Genomic DNA, 19506 nt, shown 5'->3' with positions numbered 1-19506 from the left:
TTTCTCCTAGTGAAAGGTTTAGTGACTAACAAGTTTAAAACCTTACCTAGATAAGAGTACTGCCAAGAAAATAGAATATAAATTAAATGGTTTGGGGAAGTTTTAAAAAAATATATAAGCTGTCCTTCTTACTGAGTACTAAAGACATTTTTCTTCTAAAGCATAAGGGAGGCAATTCAGAGAGATAAACCCAGATTCCACACAAATTAAAGAAATTATCCTCTCTCTAAATTCTGTTCTTTCATTTCAAGAACCAAATTCTCTACCCTTAGGCCACCTTACAGTTTATAAAGCACTTAAATATATATTCTCTAAATTAATTTCCTTTAATTCTTCACAGCTCTGAGCTAGGTATTATTTTTTCCCTTCCTGAAAGATGAGGAAATTGAGGGTTAGATCAAAGTCAAGTACTTCCTTTGCCCAGTGAACAATGTCTTTCTTACCTCTAGGCCTGGGGAAAACTCTTGCCTCTGCCTGAACATTCTTCCCTGACAACCCCCTTCCTTTGCCTGCCTAGATATTACTCATCCTGTAAGTCTCTACTAAAACAGTACTTCCTCCATAAGCTGTGCCTAGCTTTCATTTTTTCAATAAATATTTATGAGTCTGTCTAGAAACAAAGGACTCCACAAAGTGTTGGGGATACTGCAGTGAACGAGACAGACACAGTCCTTGCACTTATATGGCTTAGCAGCCAGCTGGAGAAAGGGACGTAAATAACTGCCCAATTGACCAATAAATTACAACTGCGGTAAATGCAACAAAGGAGAAGCACAATACCATCCAAGTGCGGGTTAGGGCTTGTCTTTTGTGCGCTCAATGCTCTGCCTCATCATAGCACTTATCACACTATACTGTAATTAGCTGTTTGTCTTTATTCCCCACCATGAGTAGAATGTATAGACATTAACTAGGCTGTATTTCCATAGCTCGGTATAACTCCTGTTGAATAAAAATACTTAACAATTGCTTGCGGAATAAGTGATGAAATGATCAAATAGACTTGTCCAAAATACAAAATTAATGAGCCAGGATAAGACTTGAACTCAGGACTCCAATTCCCATACTCTTGCCTCTATACAGCATTACCAAGAAATGGTAATGATTTTAATAAACGTTAATGCTAGCCTACTACACAACTACAAATAAAAAAGCACTTATACATACATATTCTTTATAAACTATGCCTACCTGTAACATGAAAACCTATGTACACACAGGTATCATATAGGGTATATCTTACACCAACATAGGTACACTAATTAGTAACCCCATAGTCCTTATTCTGATTATTACTTAGGCATTTGTATAGAACATGTTAAACTAGCACATAAACTTATAGATTTAACTGAAAAATTAAAATGAGCTCACGCCTAAATAAATGGTAACAACATCAGTTATAAATAATATATATAACACAAATATATACAAAATTTGGGGTTATTTTTAAATGCAATAAAAAGTAATTTCTTAAACGTACAATTCAAAGTTTATGCTCCAAAGAATGATGTTATAACAAATAAGAAACTCTTGCATATGATAAAGTAACAGCTGCTCTTTCACTCTATAGGTAGATATTCACAGCACCGTCAGCCTGCCATCCTAACTTAGCTAAAAACATTAAAATATTTTATTTTCTTTGAATTTTCCCTTGAATTTAAAGAAATTACAAATATAATCCCCAAATCACTAGCACATCTTTCTTTTACTTTCTTCCACATGAATCATTTTAAGCTCGTCTTATGAAAACTGCCTGGCTCACCAAAGAGAATTAGCACCATCTAGTGAAAGAAGCTGGCAGAAAAATACGCTCCATTAGGAAGATGCTACTTGAGAACCAAAAGAAAATTGCTTATGTAGCAGTATAATAGACCGATTTAAGAAAATATAGAAAAATGTAGCAGTAATATCCCTTCCTGATTATGTCTTGTTAACTTATATCAGACTCTAACAGACTTTAACTATTAATATAACATTTGTTCTAAAAACCTAACACTTGGTATTACAATCATTAAAAAAACTTGCCAGAAATATTCTAATTATGGAATGTTTAAAAGGAAGATAATTTGCTATGTTGGAGGCACCACTAAATAAGTATGACCCATTAACACACTTTCCCATCCTCTAACTTGCAGCCAGATGTAAAGGGCCTTGACTCTATCCTGTATACCTTGGAAAGCCATTACACATTTTTGTACAGGGAATATTAGTTTGGTGGCTGCATACATAATGGATTCACATGGAAAGTGTGTTGAGGAAAGACTAACCAGCTGGGGATTGAAGGCAGTAATCTGGACAAGAGATGCTGAGGCCTGAACCGAAATAGTGAACAAAAGTCCATTGGGTTTGGGGATCACTACAACATGCAGGAGGTCTCTGAACTACTGCAGCAATTTTTTTTTAATTTAGTCATACCTCCCTTATATCTTTTCTATTATTACCTCAAACTGTACTGAAATGCTTATTCACTTTTTCTTATCTTATTCCCCCTACTAGAGGGCAAGCTCCTTGAGGACAGAAATTACTTTTAGGTGTTAAATACATAATGATTTAATTAAAAGAATATGTGCATGGGGTCACTTATTTCAATGATATAACTTGTGGAGATAACAAAAAATACACTGGGGTTTTGTAAAACTGTTGTTTAAAAGATTCTTCTTGTGGAATTTATGAGAAATTTTACGTTAATTACATACATTATCAACCCTGAAATGTGTGTGATCATCACTTCATGATGACAATTTTTATATGATGGATGAAAAAGCAGTCTGAAATGAATTGGTCCTTTTATACTGTATCTTTGGATAAAAAGGTCAACTCATTTATTATCATTGTTTCCTCAATTTCTTTTTGTTAAAGAATAAAGTACGATTTATTTTTAAATGTTCAAAAGTAAGAAAACTAAATATTAATTTTTTTCAGATACATACATGAAGGTAAAACTTCTATGTTTTACCTTCAAAACAAGTAACATATTAACATTAACTTTCAAACCTGGTTAACCTAGGGAATTAATAACACAAAATCAGGGCAACCGTTACCTGTAAGGGAGGAGTGATGAGGAACAAGGGGCACTAAGTTCCTGCAAATGTTCCAGTTCTTAAGGAATAGGGTAGATGGGTTGTTATTCTTTAAATGATACACATATATTTAAATATACATTTTTAGATGTATGACACTACTTCACATTAAACAAGAACCATTTTTTTCCTCTCATTTTCAAGATTAAATTATAATGCCTATCCCAAAAAGGGGCCAAGATGACAAATTAATTAAAGATTAGGGCTTATACTGAAGATAAATATAAACTAATAAAAACCTATACTAATAAAAACTAATAAAAACAGCCTATAAAATTCACTTCTAATACATCAAGTATACAGCAGCATTGTTAGTATAGTAAAATAAAAATAAATTTTATGCAAGCTAAATTCTACTCTAAAATCCTAAAATACTCCAAGCAAATTTTTATTTTCCTAGGTCCCTTACTTCGTGGTGTCTAACAGTATTCTGCTTTTAAAAGGTATAACATAAATTTCTATTCACTTGAATTCCTAAGCTAGAGAACTCTAATAAGGATGTTCATTTAGACCAGAAGGCTGAACATTCACAGCTAGCAGGCACGTACCTGAATTTAGGAAGAACTGGGGAGAGTCTCCATGAATGCCCACCGTGCCTGGCCCCAAGGAGTCAGACAAGGTATTTACAAAGGAAAATACTCCACTCATGATTCCAAAGCCCAAGCCAGAAACTGAAGAGGAAGAAAAACACTGTTAAGCCCTTTATATGCTATGATTTCTCTTCAAATCAAATTTCCAAGGTCTAGAGAATACTATTTTGTTGAAGGGGAAAGGGTGTACATGCTGTTGGAGAAGCAGTGGAGAGCTGGCTCAGAAAAGGCAAGTGCTTGGCTAAATGATGAATTGAGAGAGAACAGGGGAAGAGGAAAGGAAATGAATAGCGGAACATAGCAGAGAAATGAAAAAGATCTAGAAAGGCACAGAAGCAATAGGCGAGACAGGAGGATACAACGCTGAAGTTCTGGCTTTAGTTTATGGTAAGAGTCTGTAGAATTAAGTTTGCTGGCTTAGAACCAGAACTGAGACTGTGTATGATAAGGAGTGATCCCTGGGCCAAACTGGGGTGACTCAACTTAGGGACCTAGATCCAATCTTTAAAACATAATTCTGAAAGAAAAATATACAGAAGTATTAACTGTATTAACATGAAGAGTCTTCCCATTACGGCCAAAGTCATGGTAACCACCCAGAGAAGGTAACAGTAATACCACTTAGAAATTGTCAATTAACTAGAGTGTATCCATGTTAAAAACCTAACTTTCAAACCTGGTTAATATTTAGTGGACACACAGATAAGGGTCACCTGCAATCACTTGCCTTTACATAAGGGCCCTGGAAAGCTGGAAAAATAAACAATGTACACCAATAGGCCAAGGCAGTAATAAAATACTATTTGAAATCTACAAAGACGTAAAAGATAAAAATGGCTTTTATGTCAAGTCTAATCTTTTTTCTTAAAGATATCATGCAGTTCTAACCTACCATAGGCCAGCAGTCGCATAGACGGTGCTGTCTCATCTGCGTTTATATTCTTCAAACCTTCATTGGCTTTTCTAAAATAAAACCACACAGATAATTTTTTTAAAGAAAAAGTAGTATATCAGGAAAACACAAGATATTTCAAAATCCAGATATTTACTGAGGCTTTTGATCAGGTTATACTCTAAATCTAAAATCCATTTAAACAAAACCAAGCAAATTTTCAATTAACCAAAATCAACCAAAATTTCCAACCAACTTTTGCCTTTTATCTGACTTTCACAGAGAGGGGAAAAAAATAAGAAAAATATAAGTAAACAAGCCCTCAGGCATTGAGTTTAATAAGAAAAAAAGCAACACTTCTGACTACTTTCTGAGCTCAGTAAATATTTAATTCAATATCAAATGGCATCTACCACTCTGAATTTTTCCTCTTCCCAAAGTACTATATCTTCAATCCCACTTTGTTGGTACTTTATCTTTTGCCTGAGTTATACTTATTCTGCCACCCTCCCATCTATCTACCTCCCACTCCACAGAACCTAAATTATACTCTTCCTTCAAAGTCTAGTTCAGGCAGCAATTTCTCAAAGAAGCCACCTTTACCAAGGATTGGTAATCACTAATCTCTCCTTACTCTTAAATCCTATAATACTGATGGTCTGGTCTCTCACATGGGTACTTAATCATATGGTCTTCTGATTCTAAAATACTGTACATATTTGTTTCATATCCCCAATCATGCTTCAGGGGAGAACAAAATGCTACCTTCAGAAAAGGAGATAAATGAATACCTGAATGAAACATTAGAATACTGCTCAATAAGAAACGATCTTCAGAATGATCATATCCATGCTTCCGTGTGGACAATTCACAAACTTACCATGAGTCCCTGCCCACCGTGCAGATGTGTTAGGAATGCAAGCTGTGGCTAGTTGGTTCCACTAGTGTCACTATTACTAACCCTTGTTGGCTAGAAGCTCAGCAACAATGATCTTGACTCAAAGGATATTTAAATTATATTTATATAAAGTGTATTTATTAAAGCAATAAAGGAATCAAATATTTTAGAATGATTTTTCAGCAAGTGCTGAAACAAAAATGAGTTAGCTTAACTCTAAGAGTAAAAAATTAAATTAACCACGCACACTTATGAGCATTGTGTTAATTCAAGGTATGCATATTAATTATAGTTGGCCTATTCGTTACATAAATATAAATATCATTGATTACATTAAGTTAAGGCAACGCAGAATTCAACCAAAATAGGAATAAGTATAATGAAAAGGTCTCTTGCTTTTCTAGATTCAAAAGAAACAATTTGCCATTTCAGTGCGCTCCATCATTTGGTAGCATCATTGGAAGCATCATTTGGTAGCAAGGACATGAGCCAAAACTTGAGTGACCGTCATCTTTCTTTGGAGCAGTCACCAAATAAAATCTCCAATTTTCCTAAATAAACTTACCTGTCACAGGAATGTTGTTAAAGGCTAATTAAAGCTTAGAGACATATATAACAGTAATAATCCATCAACAAATGGATATAATGGTATAATAGAATCAATAAATTTTGGAGGATTTCTGTTTTATATAAATTGCTCAGTAATGAATAAAAGATTTTTGCTATTTGGTATAGCAAAGTACTGCTATCACAAATATATTAAATAAATTCAAAAGTTTAACAAACTTCCTCATTCTGTGTTGCAAGTTTGTGGGAGGAAAGGTCTATGGCACTAACAGTTCACAATGCTAACCTTAGGAAGTGAAAAAGTACAAAACACCATTAGTTTCTGCGTTCCTGACGGACAGAACACACAACTGATGATGTAAGGGACAGTTTTTAATTTGACCATTTTACTGAAGCGGAAAATTCTTTGCATCTTTTATTGTTTCCAAGAACAAAAAGAAAAAGCCCAACTTTTTAAATATACACTTTGAAAAACTATGGATAAATCAGACTGTCTTTCTTGTTTGTTCTGATTCTTTTTCGTATGTGTAGTGAGGGACAGTACCAAAAAATATGCATATAAATTAAATACCATTTTAGAAATTTTAAAAAACAGACTTATGCCTTTTAAGAAACTGCAATGATTATCTTAACATTTTTTTCTATAAATGGAAAATTTTCTAAAATTACCAAATATTTATGGTATCAGCATTATAAGACAAAATTGAATTAAATTATAAAAGCTTCAATCCAAACCAAAACAATTCTAATGTATGGTTTAGATAAGGTACAAAACCATAACTTGGATTTTTTAAAATTAATGTAGAAAGGGCTATCACTTGTGGCCACCTGCCAATTTCTCATGTGCAACTCTTTGCTAAGCTGAAAGTTACAATTTATTTAGTCACTCCTTCATTCGAGATGAAGTACTGTTCCTAAGGCCTGACCCATGAAATAAATTTATATTAGACTGCAATGATAAATATTTTGATTCAATTCCATATATGTAAAAAAAAAAAAAAAACTGGTACAAACTCTCCACATTTTAATCTGGCACCAAATTCAGATAGCAAAGATTTGATTAAGGCAGTACTTTAAAGTTCAAAATTTACTTTGGCAGTAGAGATAGTTAAAATATTGATTAAACCCAAGTTCCTATATTTGAATGTAGTGTAGCATAAGAGAACAACTTAAATGTATCTATATACATGTTAGTCAGGAATAAAGTACCATAATAATTCTCAAACTTGTTTTAACACATAACTATATAACATCCAACATTTCTGAATTTTGCTAGGAAAATATTGTACAATATTTCAAAAGCTTGTTAAAGATGCATTTTGCAAAGGCAAACAAAGGCACCTGTTAATACAGGTTTGTCCTACTACCTGTTTGCAAATTTCCAAAGGTCCTTTCAGAGGAGCATATGTGGTTTCCCCAGAACACCAAAGAGGCTTCTCTGAACTTGCTGGCACGAGAGCCTGCAAACTGACAGCCATAATTCCTTCTGCATGTGGCCCTACTCCCTCACTGCCCTCATTAAAAATGGCAACCCATGTTCAGCTTGTAGTCCTTTGCAACCATAGGTTAGTGCCAATAAAGGGATGCATTTCAGGTGGAAACTCTGAAGAAACAAGGTAGTGAAGAACAGCAGATACTCATTTAGCCACTCAGGTAAGTCAGGTTTTAGAACCTAAAGTGCTAAGGGGTGACTAAACCCATGTCCTAAACTGTGAAAATCTATTCGAAATTAAGTTTGTTTCAAAATTAGAACCATCATACGTGAGAATGCAAAACCAACGTGAGCCAATGATGTTGCTGACAGGAAAACCCAGTGCAACCTGAGGCTGAGCTGTTAAGAGAACAGGGCCCAGTCAAGGGTGAGAAGGGCTGCTGCTCTCCGCACTACTTTGACCACAGCAGAGTACTGTGCTGGGTCCTGAGCACAAGTAAACCCCAGGCACTGACAAAAAGGGCTGTATCTACTAACATAAAAGAACTGAGACAAGAAAAGCTTTGGAAGCCACATCTAGGTCTTCTGAGGGCCAGGTGAAGAAATGAGGAATGTTTAGCCTTGAAAGAAACAAGATGACAACCACGTGACAGAGATTTCATTTGCCCGTGTGGAGCCGAGGTCAGAAAGAGGGAGATTTTGATTAATCTATTCTACAATTAAAATTAAATTTTGGAATGGTAGTAACTGCTGCATACCAGAAACATTCACCCACAGTTGAATGTCCATCTGTTAAGGATACTGTATTCCCACGGAAACTTAACATTATCTTCGATATTTGTTGCTCTTTAATATTTCTAGGAACTAATAGAAAAGGTTTAAAAATGAAATTTCCAACATATGACTTTTGCTTCTAAGCAAGGGCTTCCTGGTTTTCTATTTGTAATTTAAATTGCTTCATTATTAAATTTCATTATCTTTCATTAAAAGCAACAAGTAAAAAATACAGAAGGCCTAGCATATTAGCAAGAACAAATTATCAGAAGCCTATTATAAGAGATGTTGTTGAGATTCTGTCTTGGGTACATCCATGAAATTCCTGGAGTGCCTTAATTATCTCATTTGCAGAAATGAAAAGAGATAGCACATTTATCACTCTACTAAGTCTTACTACATAATCAAAGCCAACCTCATGACTGCCTGAAAGAAAATATGGTTCCAAGTTCAAGCTGTGTTTCAAATCAGTGGTTTCATGTGAGGTCCTCATGGTTCCTACAGATGACCTACTTTCTGGCCTAAAAAGGGAACTTGTCCCCACAGCTTTTTTTTAAATGTATTTTTCTGTTATAGATAGGGAAAATCACAAAATGAACCCGTTTTCCCCTAATACAGTCAAAATAATGGTAGACATAATCTCCATAATAATTATTTATTTTAGGTGGTGGCAAGATAAGCACATACAAACGCTAAGCTAGAATGGTGGTGGTGGTTGTTTCAATGACTTTCTCTAGCTTATCTTTCTCCACGGCACTTATTATCTCCTAATATACAAAGCATTTTCTTGTTCATTCATTTGTTATCTATCTCTTTCTCCTATAATATAACTTCCATGAGGACATAGATTTTAATCATGATGTATCCCCAGTGCCTAGGATAGTGCCTGGTATTGAGTAAATTCTCAAGAAATTTTTTTGAATGAGTGAAGGCAGGCAGGAACGTCCACACGTTAAAATACTCAATATTTTCAGGCTGGAAATGTACAATCTCTTGGCTTTGAACTAGGTAGGAAGGGATGGACCCTCAAATACCACACTATTTTAATGTTTCAAACTACTAAATCACAATTCAAATGTAATTGGGAAAAAAAGGTAAAGCAAACATTTAACTTACTTTAAAAGTTTATAATATGCAAACCGGAACATTTCTTGGATAAAGACTGAGACTAACACCCCAAAGATCAGCAGGTATTTCTGTGTTGGTCCATCTTTGTCACCAGTAATGGTTCCTGCTATGAACCAAACAAGGGAGGAAAGGAGTAGAGACACCAACCAAAAGAAAGCTCTGAAAATTAGGAAAAAAAGAAAAGGTTACAAGTGAATAGGATTAATAATGATTTAAAAGCAAAAAAAAAAAAAAAAAAAAACCCTGCTTGAGATGAACAGTTCCTGACTCTTTAATAAGGAAACAAAAGATCCTCATAAAGTGATGTTCTGGATCAACTGTTCTTAATCAATGGTGCATTTTCCCTAGTGAGATGAACACGCAGTCCAAGAGGAATTTGAGATTCTTCCTAACATCACTCTTTTTCACTCACCCTGCTATTTGTAAGTACATCTGCAGACTACCCGCCAAGGACTATCTAGCTGGAAACTTGGTTATTTGCTACTCCTCCTAATTAAGTTTTGCCCATTGATGTGCAAATAGAAGTGTCTTTTCTAGAAAAATGCCTACATCTCTATGATCAGAGTGATTGGTATAAAATCCAGAGGTTGAAAACCTGTGCTCTGATCTAGATTAGTTTTCCAGGCCTGGTTTTTACAACATTCCTGTGGATTTTAACGATTACAACAAGCTTTACAAACCTTTTGCCCAAATCTCCGTTGTTTTTAAAATGACACAGGTGATGCAGCACTTTCAATACAGCGGTGAGAGGTGAAGAACCTCAGAAAAAGTGGGAATCGCTGGCATAGACTCAAGGGTGGTGGGGAGCCCCAGTAGGAGCTGCCAGACAGGTGAAAACTAGGATTATGACCACAATCACCACCAGAGTTCAGTATTTACCAAGCTCCCGCAAGGAGATGCACTGACAGGTGCTTCGGTGTTTTCACAGGTTTCCACCCTTTGGCGGCACACCTGAATCATCCGGGGAGCTTCAAAAAATCTCTAGCCCGAATTCCACCCCCTAGACATTCCGATTCATTTGAGCTGGGGTAGGAGTTGGGCATCGGTAGGTTTTCAAGCACCTGATCCCCAGGTGCGAATGGCTCTTAACCCCTTTGGGATTACAGACGCCTGTGAGAATCTGAGGGAAACAGATCTGAGGGACCCCCTCTCCAGAAAAATACAAGATGCATATTTGAACTTATCCACAATTTTTTCATACAATTTTAATGGCTTCACGACTCACTAAAGCCCACCCACGGACCCTAGGCAAAAACTCAGCAGCCAAGCATTAGGGTTTTCTGAGACCCACAGGGTCAGCTCCCTCCCCAGAGCCTGCCCTCTGGGGTCGCGTGACTCTCGTTTTTTTCCCGCCGACCCTGGGAGTCCCAGAGAGCGGGATCTCGGCTCTCTCTCTCTCAACCCTTCTCCCCTCCAAAGCCCAACAAGGTCCAGCCGTTTGGTGGGGACGCCGGTACCCTGGGTGCGGAGGGGGAGTCAACGGGTCCGAGATTCCCGGCGCAACTGCCTCACCCGATGATGAGGAAGATGACGCGCAACGGCTCGGTGGCGATGGTGAAGATGTAGAGCGCGAGCGCAGGCCCAAAAGCAATGAAAGCGCAACCGAAGAACACGGCCGCCGTCATGGCGACCGCAGAAGGCGGCCCGGGGGCCTGGCGGGAACGCGAGGTGTGCGGTGCGCTGACAGAGCTGAACGCGGGGCGAGGAGGGGCGCGGCGGCGGGGGCGGGGCGCGGCGGCGGGGGCGGGGCGCGGCGGCGGGGGCGGGCGCGGCGGCGGGGGCGGGGCGCGGCGGCGGGGGCGGGGCGCGGCGGGGGGGGCGGGCCTCATCGCCGGCTTTCGGCCACACCCCGCGTCTGGGGCCGCCCTGGGCCGCGCAGCAGTTCGTGATCGAGGGCAACGTTTGCTGGCGACTTTAGGGCCGGGGCAATAGCGCCCCCCACCCCTCAACCCCCACCACACTAACACGTCGATCAGGCCACCGAGCCAGTCTCGAGGTGGATACGAGGGGAAGTCCCAGCCCGCTTTGCAGCAGAGAACGGGGAAAGAACCAGGTCAACTAAAGAAAAACTTAGCGCCGAACAGAGGAAGGATTCAATCTCTAAATAAAGGAAACTTTTTTGAAGCGTATTTTGCCATTTGCATACTTGGGGGAACTTCGTGCTCCATCATGTATAAAACCCAAGCTGGGATAGCGGCGACCCAGGCGATAACTCACAGACGGTAAAAGGATGAAATAGTGGTGGACAAAGCTGTCCTCAGGGTTGTTTGGGCTACCTGGTTTTCTTTTTTTCCCCCTCAAGTCTTCAAAAAAGTTGTTTTTGAAGGTGTTCTCTGATCGCTCTGTAGTAACGACAGCATCTCCCTACTGTTTTTACTTGCTCTGTTGTCTCCTCATTAACATGTAAACTTTGGGAGGGCAGGGGCTTTATTTTGTTCTTGTTTCCACAGCACGTAGAAGGTGCTCACTAAATATCTGTTCAATGAATGAAATAATTTAAAAAGTGGAACTTAAAAACATTTGCTATTTTATATTAATTTAACCAGGTTTAGAAATTAAAACCAGAAGGTTAAGTTCCCTAATCATTCACATCTAAGATTATTCTCCATGTTTAATGGGAATAATAATAATACCTCATGGGTTATTTTGAGGATTGTGCCTGCACAGTAAGTGCTATATAAGTGTTAGCATTCCTACTCATTCTTTCACGTCTATTATGAAAAAAAGCTCTTGGGAATCATCACTAAAAAGAGAAATACCAGTAGACAACAGTTGTGACCTGACTGAAGATGTTTTGTGGCTCCCCTCTGAAAATGGGCCTTCAAATAATACAATTACAGGTATTTAATTCTCATGGTAAAATGTCACCTTTGCCCATTTAAAACAGACATATATATTTTCCATTTACTCCACAGAATACTTCATTTTGAAATGTCTTATCCAACACCTAGTAAAACTTGGGTTGAGATAACAGTTCAAAGTGATAGAGTGACTCACCATTAGATAGATTCTTTTTGGTTCCATCCTGATCAAAGTTATCAAATGCAATTCCATTACTTCAGCTCCATGCAGAAATGCCTTCACAAAAGTATAGTGTACTTGGGTCCTTGGTGTAAATTAAGATTTTTATAAAAGAAATGGCCATCTACCTTTTTTCCTCTATATTTTATAAGACTGTTTCATTATTATGGGGGCCAGCCCAGTGGCCTAGTAGTTAAGTTTGGTGCACTCTGCTTTGGTGGCCCAGGTTCAGTTCCTGGGCGCGGACTTACACCACCTATCAGCAGCCATGCTGTGGAGCAACCCACATACAAAATAGAGGAAGATTGGTGATAGATGTTAGCTCAAGGTGAATCTTCCTCAGCAAAAAAAAAAAAAAAAGTGTTTCATTATAATTGTTTGGTATCTCTGATAGATCCATGCTTTACTATTTCAGTTCAGGCCTGGAAAAAAGTTTTGTTTCTCCTGACAAATGCATATGCTCAGCTTGAGAGCTAACTCATCACATTCAGGCGTTACCTGATTCCCAGGAAGCTTGGAGCTAAATTTAATTGTCAATTATAGCAACTATTCTTCTGTGTTTTTTTTTTAATTATAATTACTGCCATGACTTCAGAATATGACTTATTCTTTTATCCCTATTTTAATGATTTGATTACCCTGATTTTAACCAAGATCTATGTGTCTTGGTTTTTTGTTTTTTTTTTTAATTTTTTTTTTATTGCAGTAACATTGGTTTATAACATTGTATAAATTTCAGGTGTACATCATGATACTTCTATTTCTCCATAGATTACATCATATTCACCACCCAAATACTAATTACAACCCATCACCACACACATGTGCCGAATTATCCCTTTCGCCCTCCTCCCTCCCCCCTTCCCCTCTGGTAACCACCAATCCAATCTCTGTCTCTATGTGTTTGTTTATTGTTGTTATTATCTACTACTTAATGAAGGAAATCATACGGTATTTGACCTTCTCCCTCTGACTTATTTCACTTTGCATAATACCCTCAATGTCCATCCATGTTGTCACAAATGCCTGGATTTCATCGTTTCTTATGGCTGAGTAGTATTCCATTGTGTATATATACCACAGCTTCTTTATCCATTCGTCCCTTGATGGGCACTTAGGTTGCTTCCAAGTCTTGGCTATTGTGAATAATGCTGCAATGAACACAGGGGTGCATGTATCTTTACGCATTGGTGTTTTCAAGTTCTTTGGATAAATACCCAACAGTGGAATAGCTGGATCATATGGTAGTTCTATCCTTGATTTTTTGAGGAATCTCCATACTGTTTTCCATAGTGGCTGCACCAGTTTGCACTCCCACCAGCAGTGTATGAGAGCTCCCTTCTCTCCACATCCTCTCCAACACATGCTGTTTCCTGTCTTGTTAATTATAGATTATATGGCTATAATCTGACGGGCGTGAGGTGATATCTCATTGTAGTTTTGATTTGCATTTCCCTGATAGTTAATGATTTTGAACATCTTTTCATGTGTCTGTTGGCCATCTGTATATCTTATTTGGAGAAATGTCTGTTCAGGTCTTTTGCCCATTTTTTAATTGGGTTGTTAGTTTTTTTGTTGTTGAGATGCATGAGTTCTTTATATATTTTAGAGATTAAGCCCTGATCAGATGTATGGTTTGCAAATATCTTCTCCCAATTGTTAGGTTGTCTTTTCATTTTGTTGATGGTTTCCTTTGCTGTGCAGAAGGTTTTTAGTTTGATGTAGTCCCATTTGTTTATTTTTTCTGTTGTTTCTCTTGCCCGGTCAGACATGGTGCTTGAAAATATGTTGCTAAGATCAATGTCGAAGAGCATACTGCCTATGTTTTCTTCTAGAAGTTTCATAGTTTCAGGTCTTACATTCAAGTCTTTAATCGATTTGGAGTTAATTTTTGTGTATGGTGTAAGGTAAGGGTCTACTTTCATTTTTTTGCATGTGGCTATCCAGTTTTCCCAACACCATTTGTTGAAGAGACTTTCTTTTCCCCATTGTATGTTCTTGGCTCCTTTGTCAAAGATTAGCTGTCCATAGGTGTGTGGGTTTTGATTCTATTCCATTGATCTGTGTGTCTATTTTTGTGCCAGTACCATGCTGTTTTGGTTACTATAGCTTTGTAGTATATTTTGAAGTCAGGGAGTGTGATACCTCCAGCTTTGTTCTTTTTTCTCAGGATTCCTTTATCTATTCGGGGTCTTTTGTTGTTCCATATAAATTTAAGGATTCTTTGCTCTATTTCTGTGAAAAATGTTGTTGGAAATTTGATAGGGATTGCATTGAATCTGTAGATGGCTTTAGGAAGTATGGACATCTTAACTATGTTAATTCTTCCAATCCAAGAGCACGGAATATCTTTCCATTTCTTTGTGTCTTCTTCAATTTCTTTCAGAAATGTTTTATAGTTTTCGGTGTACAGATCTTTGACCTCTTTGGTTAAGTTTATTCCTAGGTATTTTATTCTTTTTGTTGCAATTGTAAATGGGATGGTATTCTTAATTTCTTTCTGCTACTTCGTTGTTAGTGTATAGAAATGCAACTGATTTTTGTATGTTGATTTTGTATCCTGCAACTTGACCATATTCGTTTATTACTTCTAAAAGTTTTTTGGTGGATTCTTTAGGGTTTTCTATATATAATATCATGTCATCTGCAAATAGTGACAGTTTCACTTCTTCCTTTCCAATTTGGATCCCTTTTATTTCTTTCTCTTGCCTGATTGCTCTGGCTAGGACTTCCAGTACTATGTTAAATAGGAGTGGTGACAGTGGGCATCCTTGTCTGGTTCCTGTTCTTAGAGGGATAGCTTTCAGTTTTTCACCATTGAGGATGATATTAGCTGTGGGTTTGTCATATATGGCCATTATTATGTTGAGGTACTTTCCTTCTATACCCATTTTATTCATAGTTTTTATCATAAATGAATTCTGTATCTTGTCAAATGCTTTCTCTTCATCTATTGAGATGATCATGTGATTTTTATTCTTCATTTTATTAATATGGTGTATCATGTTGATTGATTGGCGAATGTTAACCCATCCCTGCATACCTGGAATAAATCCCACTTGATCATGGTGTATAATCTTTTTAACGTATTGTTGTATGCGATTTGCTAGTATTTTGTTAAGGATTTTTGCATCGATGTTCATCAGTGATATTGGCCTGTAATTTTCTTTTTTTGTGTTGTCCTTGTCTGGTTTTGGTATCAGGGTAATGTCAGCTTCATAGAATGAGTTAGGGAGCTTCCCTCCCTCCTCAATTTTTTGGAAGAGTTTGAGAAGGATAGGTATTAAGTCTTCTTTGACTGTTTGGTAGAATTCACCAGGGAAGCCGTCTGGTCCTGGACTTTTATTTTTGGGGAGGTTTGTGATTACTGTTTTGATCTCCTTACTGGTGATTGGTCTATTCAAATTCTCTACTTCTTCTTGACCCAGTTTTGGAAAGTTGTATGATTCTAAGAATTTATCTATTTCTTCCAGATTGTCGAATTGGTTGGCATATAGCTTTTCATAGTATTCTCTTATAATCTTTTGTATTTCTGAGGTGTCTGTTGTAATTTCTCCTCTTTCATTTCTGATTTTACTTATTTGTGCCTTCTCTCTTTTTTTCTTGGTGAGTCTAGCTAAAGGTTTGTCAATTTTGTTGATCTTTTCAAAGAACCAGCTCTTGGTTTTATTAATTTTTTCTATTGTTTTTTGGTCTCTATTTCATTTATTTCTGCTCTGATTTTTATGATTTCCCTTCTACTGATTTTGGGCTTTGTTCTTCTTTTTCCAGTTCCTTTAGGTGCATTGTTAGATTGTTTATTTGAGATTTTTCTTGTTTGCTGAGATAGGCCTGTACTGCTATAAACTTCCCTCTTAGAACCGCTTTTGCTGTATCCCATAAATTCTGGCATGTTGTATTTTCATTTTCATTTGTCTCCAGGTATTTTTTGATTTCTTCTTTGATTTCTTCGTTGACCCAGTCATTGTTCAGTAACATTTTGTTTAATCTCCACGTATTTGTGGCTTTTCTGATTTTCTTCCTATAGTTGATTTCTAGTTTCATACCGTTGTGGTCAGAAAAGATGCTTGGTATTATTTCAGTCTTCTTAAATTTATGGAGCCTTGTTTTGTGGCCTAATATGTGATCAATCCTGGAGAATGTTCCATGTGCCTTTGAAAAGAATGTGTATTCTTCGGTTTTTGGATGGAATGCTCTGTATATCTCTACTAGGTCCATCTGTTCTAGTGTGTCGTTTAAGGCCAATGTTTCCTTATTGATCTGTTTGGATGATCTATTCATTGGTGTAAGTGGAGTGTTAAAGTCCCCTACTATTATAGTGTTACTGTCTATTTCTGTTTTTATGTCTGTTAATAATTGCTTTTTATATTTAGGTGCACCTACATTAGGTGCGTAGATATTTACAAGTGTTATATCCTCTTGTTGGATTGTTCCCTTGATCATTATATAATGCCCTTGTCTCTTTTTACAGTTTTTGTTTTAAAGTCTATTTTGTCTGATATGAGTACTGCTATCCCAGCTTTCTTTTCATTGCCATTTGCATGGAGTATCTTTTTCCATCCCTTCACTTTCAGTTTGTGAGTGTCTTTAGGTCTGAAGTGTGTCTCTTGTATGCAGCATATATATGGGTCTTGTTTTTTTATCCAATCGGCCACCCTATGCCTTTTAATTGGAGCATTTAGTCCATTAACGTTTAAAGTAGCTATTGATAAGTATGTACTTATTGCCATTTTTTAACTTTTTTTTTCTCAGTGTTTTAGTAGTCCTTCTCTGTTCCTTTCTTCTTCTATACAGAATTGATGGTCTCTTTAGTTTGACCTCTGTCTGAAAGCTCTACTCTTTAACTCCCCTCCTCCCTCCTTTTATGTTTTTGATATCATATCTAACCTCTTTTTTGTGCATTTGTATCCATTATGTTCTTATCATGGAAATAAATAATTTTTCCTATTTGTGATCTTCTCTCTTCCCCTTAAATCAGTCCCTGTAACATTTCTTGTAGCACTGGTTTCTTGGTGACAAACTCCTTTAATTTTTGCTTGTCTGGGAAATTTTTGATCTCTCCTTCCATTTTGAATGATAACCTTGCTGGGTATTCTTGGCTGTAAGTTTTTTCCTTTTAGCACTTTAGATATATCATGCCACTCTCTTCTAGCCTGTAATGTTTCTGCTGAGACGTCAGCTGATAGCCTTATGGGGTTTCCTTTGTGTGTAACTTGACTTTCTCTTACGGCTTTTAGGATTCTCTTTCTCTTTAATTCTGGACATTTTGATGATGATATGTCTTGGTGTGGGCCTCTTTGGGTTTATCTTGTTTGGGGCTCTCTGTGCTTCCTGTACCCGGATGTCTGTTTCCTTCCTTAGGCTAGGGAAGTTTTCATCTATTATTTCTTGAAATAGATTCTCTGCCCCTTTGTCTCGCTCTTCTCCTTCCGGGACACCTATAACACAGATGTTAGTGTGCTTGATGTTGTCCCAGAGGTCCCTTAGACTGTCCTCACTCTTTTTAATTCTTTTCTCTTTTACCTGTTCAGCTTGGGTAATTTCTTCTAGTCTTTCGTCTAGCTCACAGATCCGTTCTTCTGTATCCTCTACTCTGCTTTTGAGTCCCTCTAGTGAATTTTTCATTTCCAGTATTGTATTCTTCATTTCTGATTGGTTCTTTTTTATATCTTCCATTTCTTTGTTGACATTCTCACTGAGTTTATCTATTCTTCTCCCCAGATCAGTGAGCATCCTTAACACTCTTAGTTTGAACTCTCTGTCGGGTAGGTTGCTCATTTCTGTTTCACTTAGTTCCTTTTCTGGGGTTTTGTCCTGTTCCCTTACTTGGAGTGTATTCCTTTGCCTCCTCATTTTGCTTCTTTCCCTGTGCTTGTGTCTATGTACTAGGTAGGTCAGCTACGTCTCCTGCTCTTGAATAGGTGACCTTATGTAAGTGATGGTTTAGGAGGCCTGCAGTGTGCTTCCTTCAGTTCTCAATGTTCCAGGGGTGACCCCTATGTGGGCTATATGTGTCCTTCTGTTGTGGCCTGTTTGCTCTCCCTGTAGGCGCCCAGGGAGGCCGAGTTATGCTCCTGGCCAGCTGCTGTAATGCTCAGCTGCTTGTAGTTGTTGTGGGCCCTTCAGTCTCTTTATCAGGTGTGGGGAGCCCCAGCACAGTTGGCTGCAAGTTCTAATACCACATTTGTGTTACAGTATTTCTTTTAAGTGAGTGGGCCCCCAGCGTAGCAGGTTGTTAGGCTTAGGGCCTTACAATTGCTATAAGCCTCCAGCCTATTAGGTCTCTTGTCAGCTCTCTGAGGACTGCAGCTGGGTGGGGCTGGCCTCAGGCACAGGAGCACCCAATTGTTTCAGGCTTTGGAAGGTGGGGCAAACCGCCTATGTGGGTCTTTGAGAAGCACAAGTCTTCTGCAGCTGACAAGCCCTGCCACCCACAGATCCACATACACAGTCAACACAGTCCTGCCCCATGTGTGTGCCCCGACCTCCCGATGCGGACCCAGTCTCTCCACGGCGGGAGCCCCACACACTCCGCCACCGCCCCACACTCTCCACCCGCTCCTTGTGCACGCCCTGCCCCGCTAAAAGCTCAGTTGCCAGGCTGCAGAGAATCCAGTCACCAATCTATGCAGGCCCACAAGTTGCCTGAGGGCTTGTTGTTGGGTGGGGCCAGTCTCTAGGGTGGGCTGCCTGCCCTGGCTGAGCTGGATTAAATCCATGCTCTAGTGGGTGGGGCAGACCTGGGCTAGCAGGCCTCAGGGAGAACTCCAATGGCGTCTGTGTCAGCACGCCCACACCAGGCCACAACAATGGCCACCGCCAACGTCCCAGTCCCTGGAGAGGTCTCACCAACCACCGAGATGCACCCAGGGCCCACTAGGTGAGTCTCTTTTCACCACAGCACTGTGCACCTATCTTTCTGGTGATTTTAGGATGCTTTCTGAAATGGGTGAGATTGTGCATGGGCCCTTTAAGAGCCGGTTTTAGTTTCTTTGTGAACCGGGTTTTCTGGGGGTACTCCCCAATGCTTTAGTAGCAGGCAAAGTCAGATATTATGCCGCTGGTCTCGATTGTGCTGGGTCCACAAAATGCCCACAGCAGGGGCGCTCCCCGGCTCAGGGCCC

At 38.5% G+C, this 19506-nt stretch overlaps 1 protein-coding gene across 5 annotated transcripts in view; it reads right to left on the bottom strand.

Moving 5' to 3' along the window:
- APH1B (aph-1B gamma-secretase subunit) overlaps window positions 1-11079 on the bottom strand; it is a 46583-nt gene extending 35504 nt beyond the window's left edge. For 3 of the 5 annotated variants that reach the window (XM_087428225.1, XM_004421666.3, XM_087428229.1), the window contains exons 1-4: window positions 10874-11078; window positions 9350-9520; window positions 4563-4633; window positions 3629-3751 (exon numbers count right to left, since the gene is read on the bottom strand). In XM_087428225.1, the coding sequence (XP_087284351.1) occupies window positions 3629-3751; window positions 4563-4633; window positions 9350-9520; window positions 10874-10986 (478 nt within the window). In that variant the 5' untranslated portion in view covers window positions 10987-11078. Of the gene's footprint in view, window positions 1-3628; window positions 3752-4562; window positions 4634-9349; window positions 9521-10873 lie in introns of all 5 variants that reach the window. The other 2 variants (XM_087428219.1, XM_087428209.1) reach the window with 1 other exon arrangement.
- Window positions 11080-19506: the final 8427 nt, after the last annotated feature.

This window comes from Ceratotherium simum, chromosome 3 (assembly GCF_057802395.1).
Source record: "Ceratotherium simum simum isolate JZ-2026a chromosome 3, ASM5780239v1, whole genome shotgun sequence".
In the NCBI taxonomy this organism is placed as follows: domain Eukaryota; kingdom Metazoa; phylum Chordata; class Mammalia; order Perissodactyla; family Rhinocerotidae; genus Ceratotherium; species Ceratotherium simum.
This window is presented reverse-complemented; position numbering and strand designations above follow the sequence as displayed.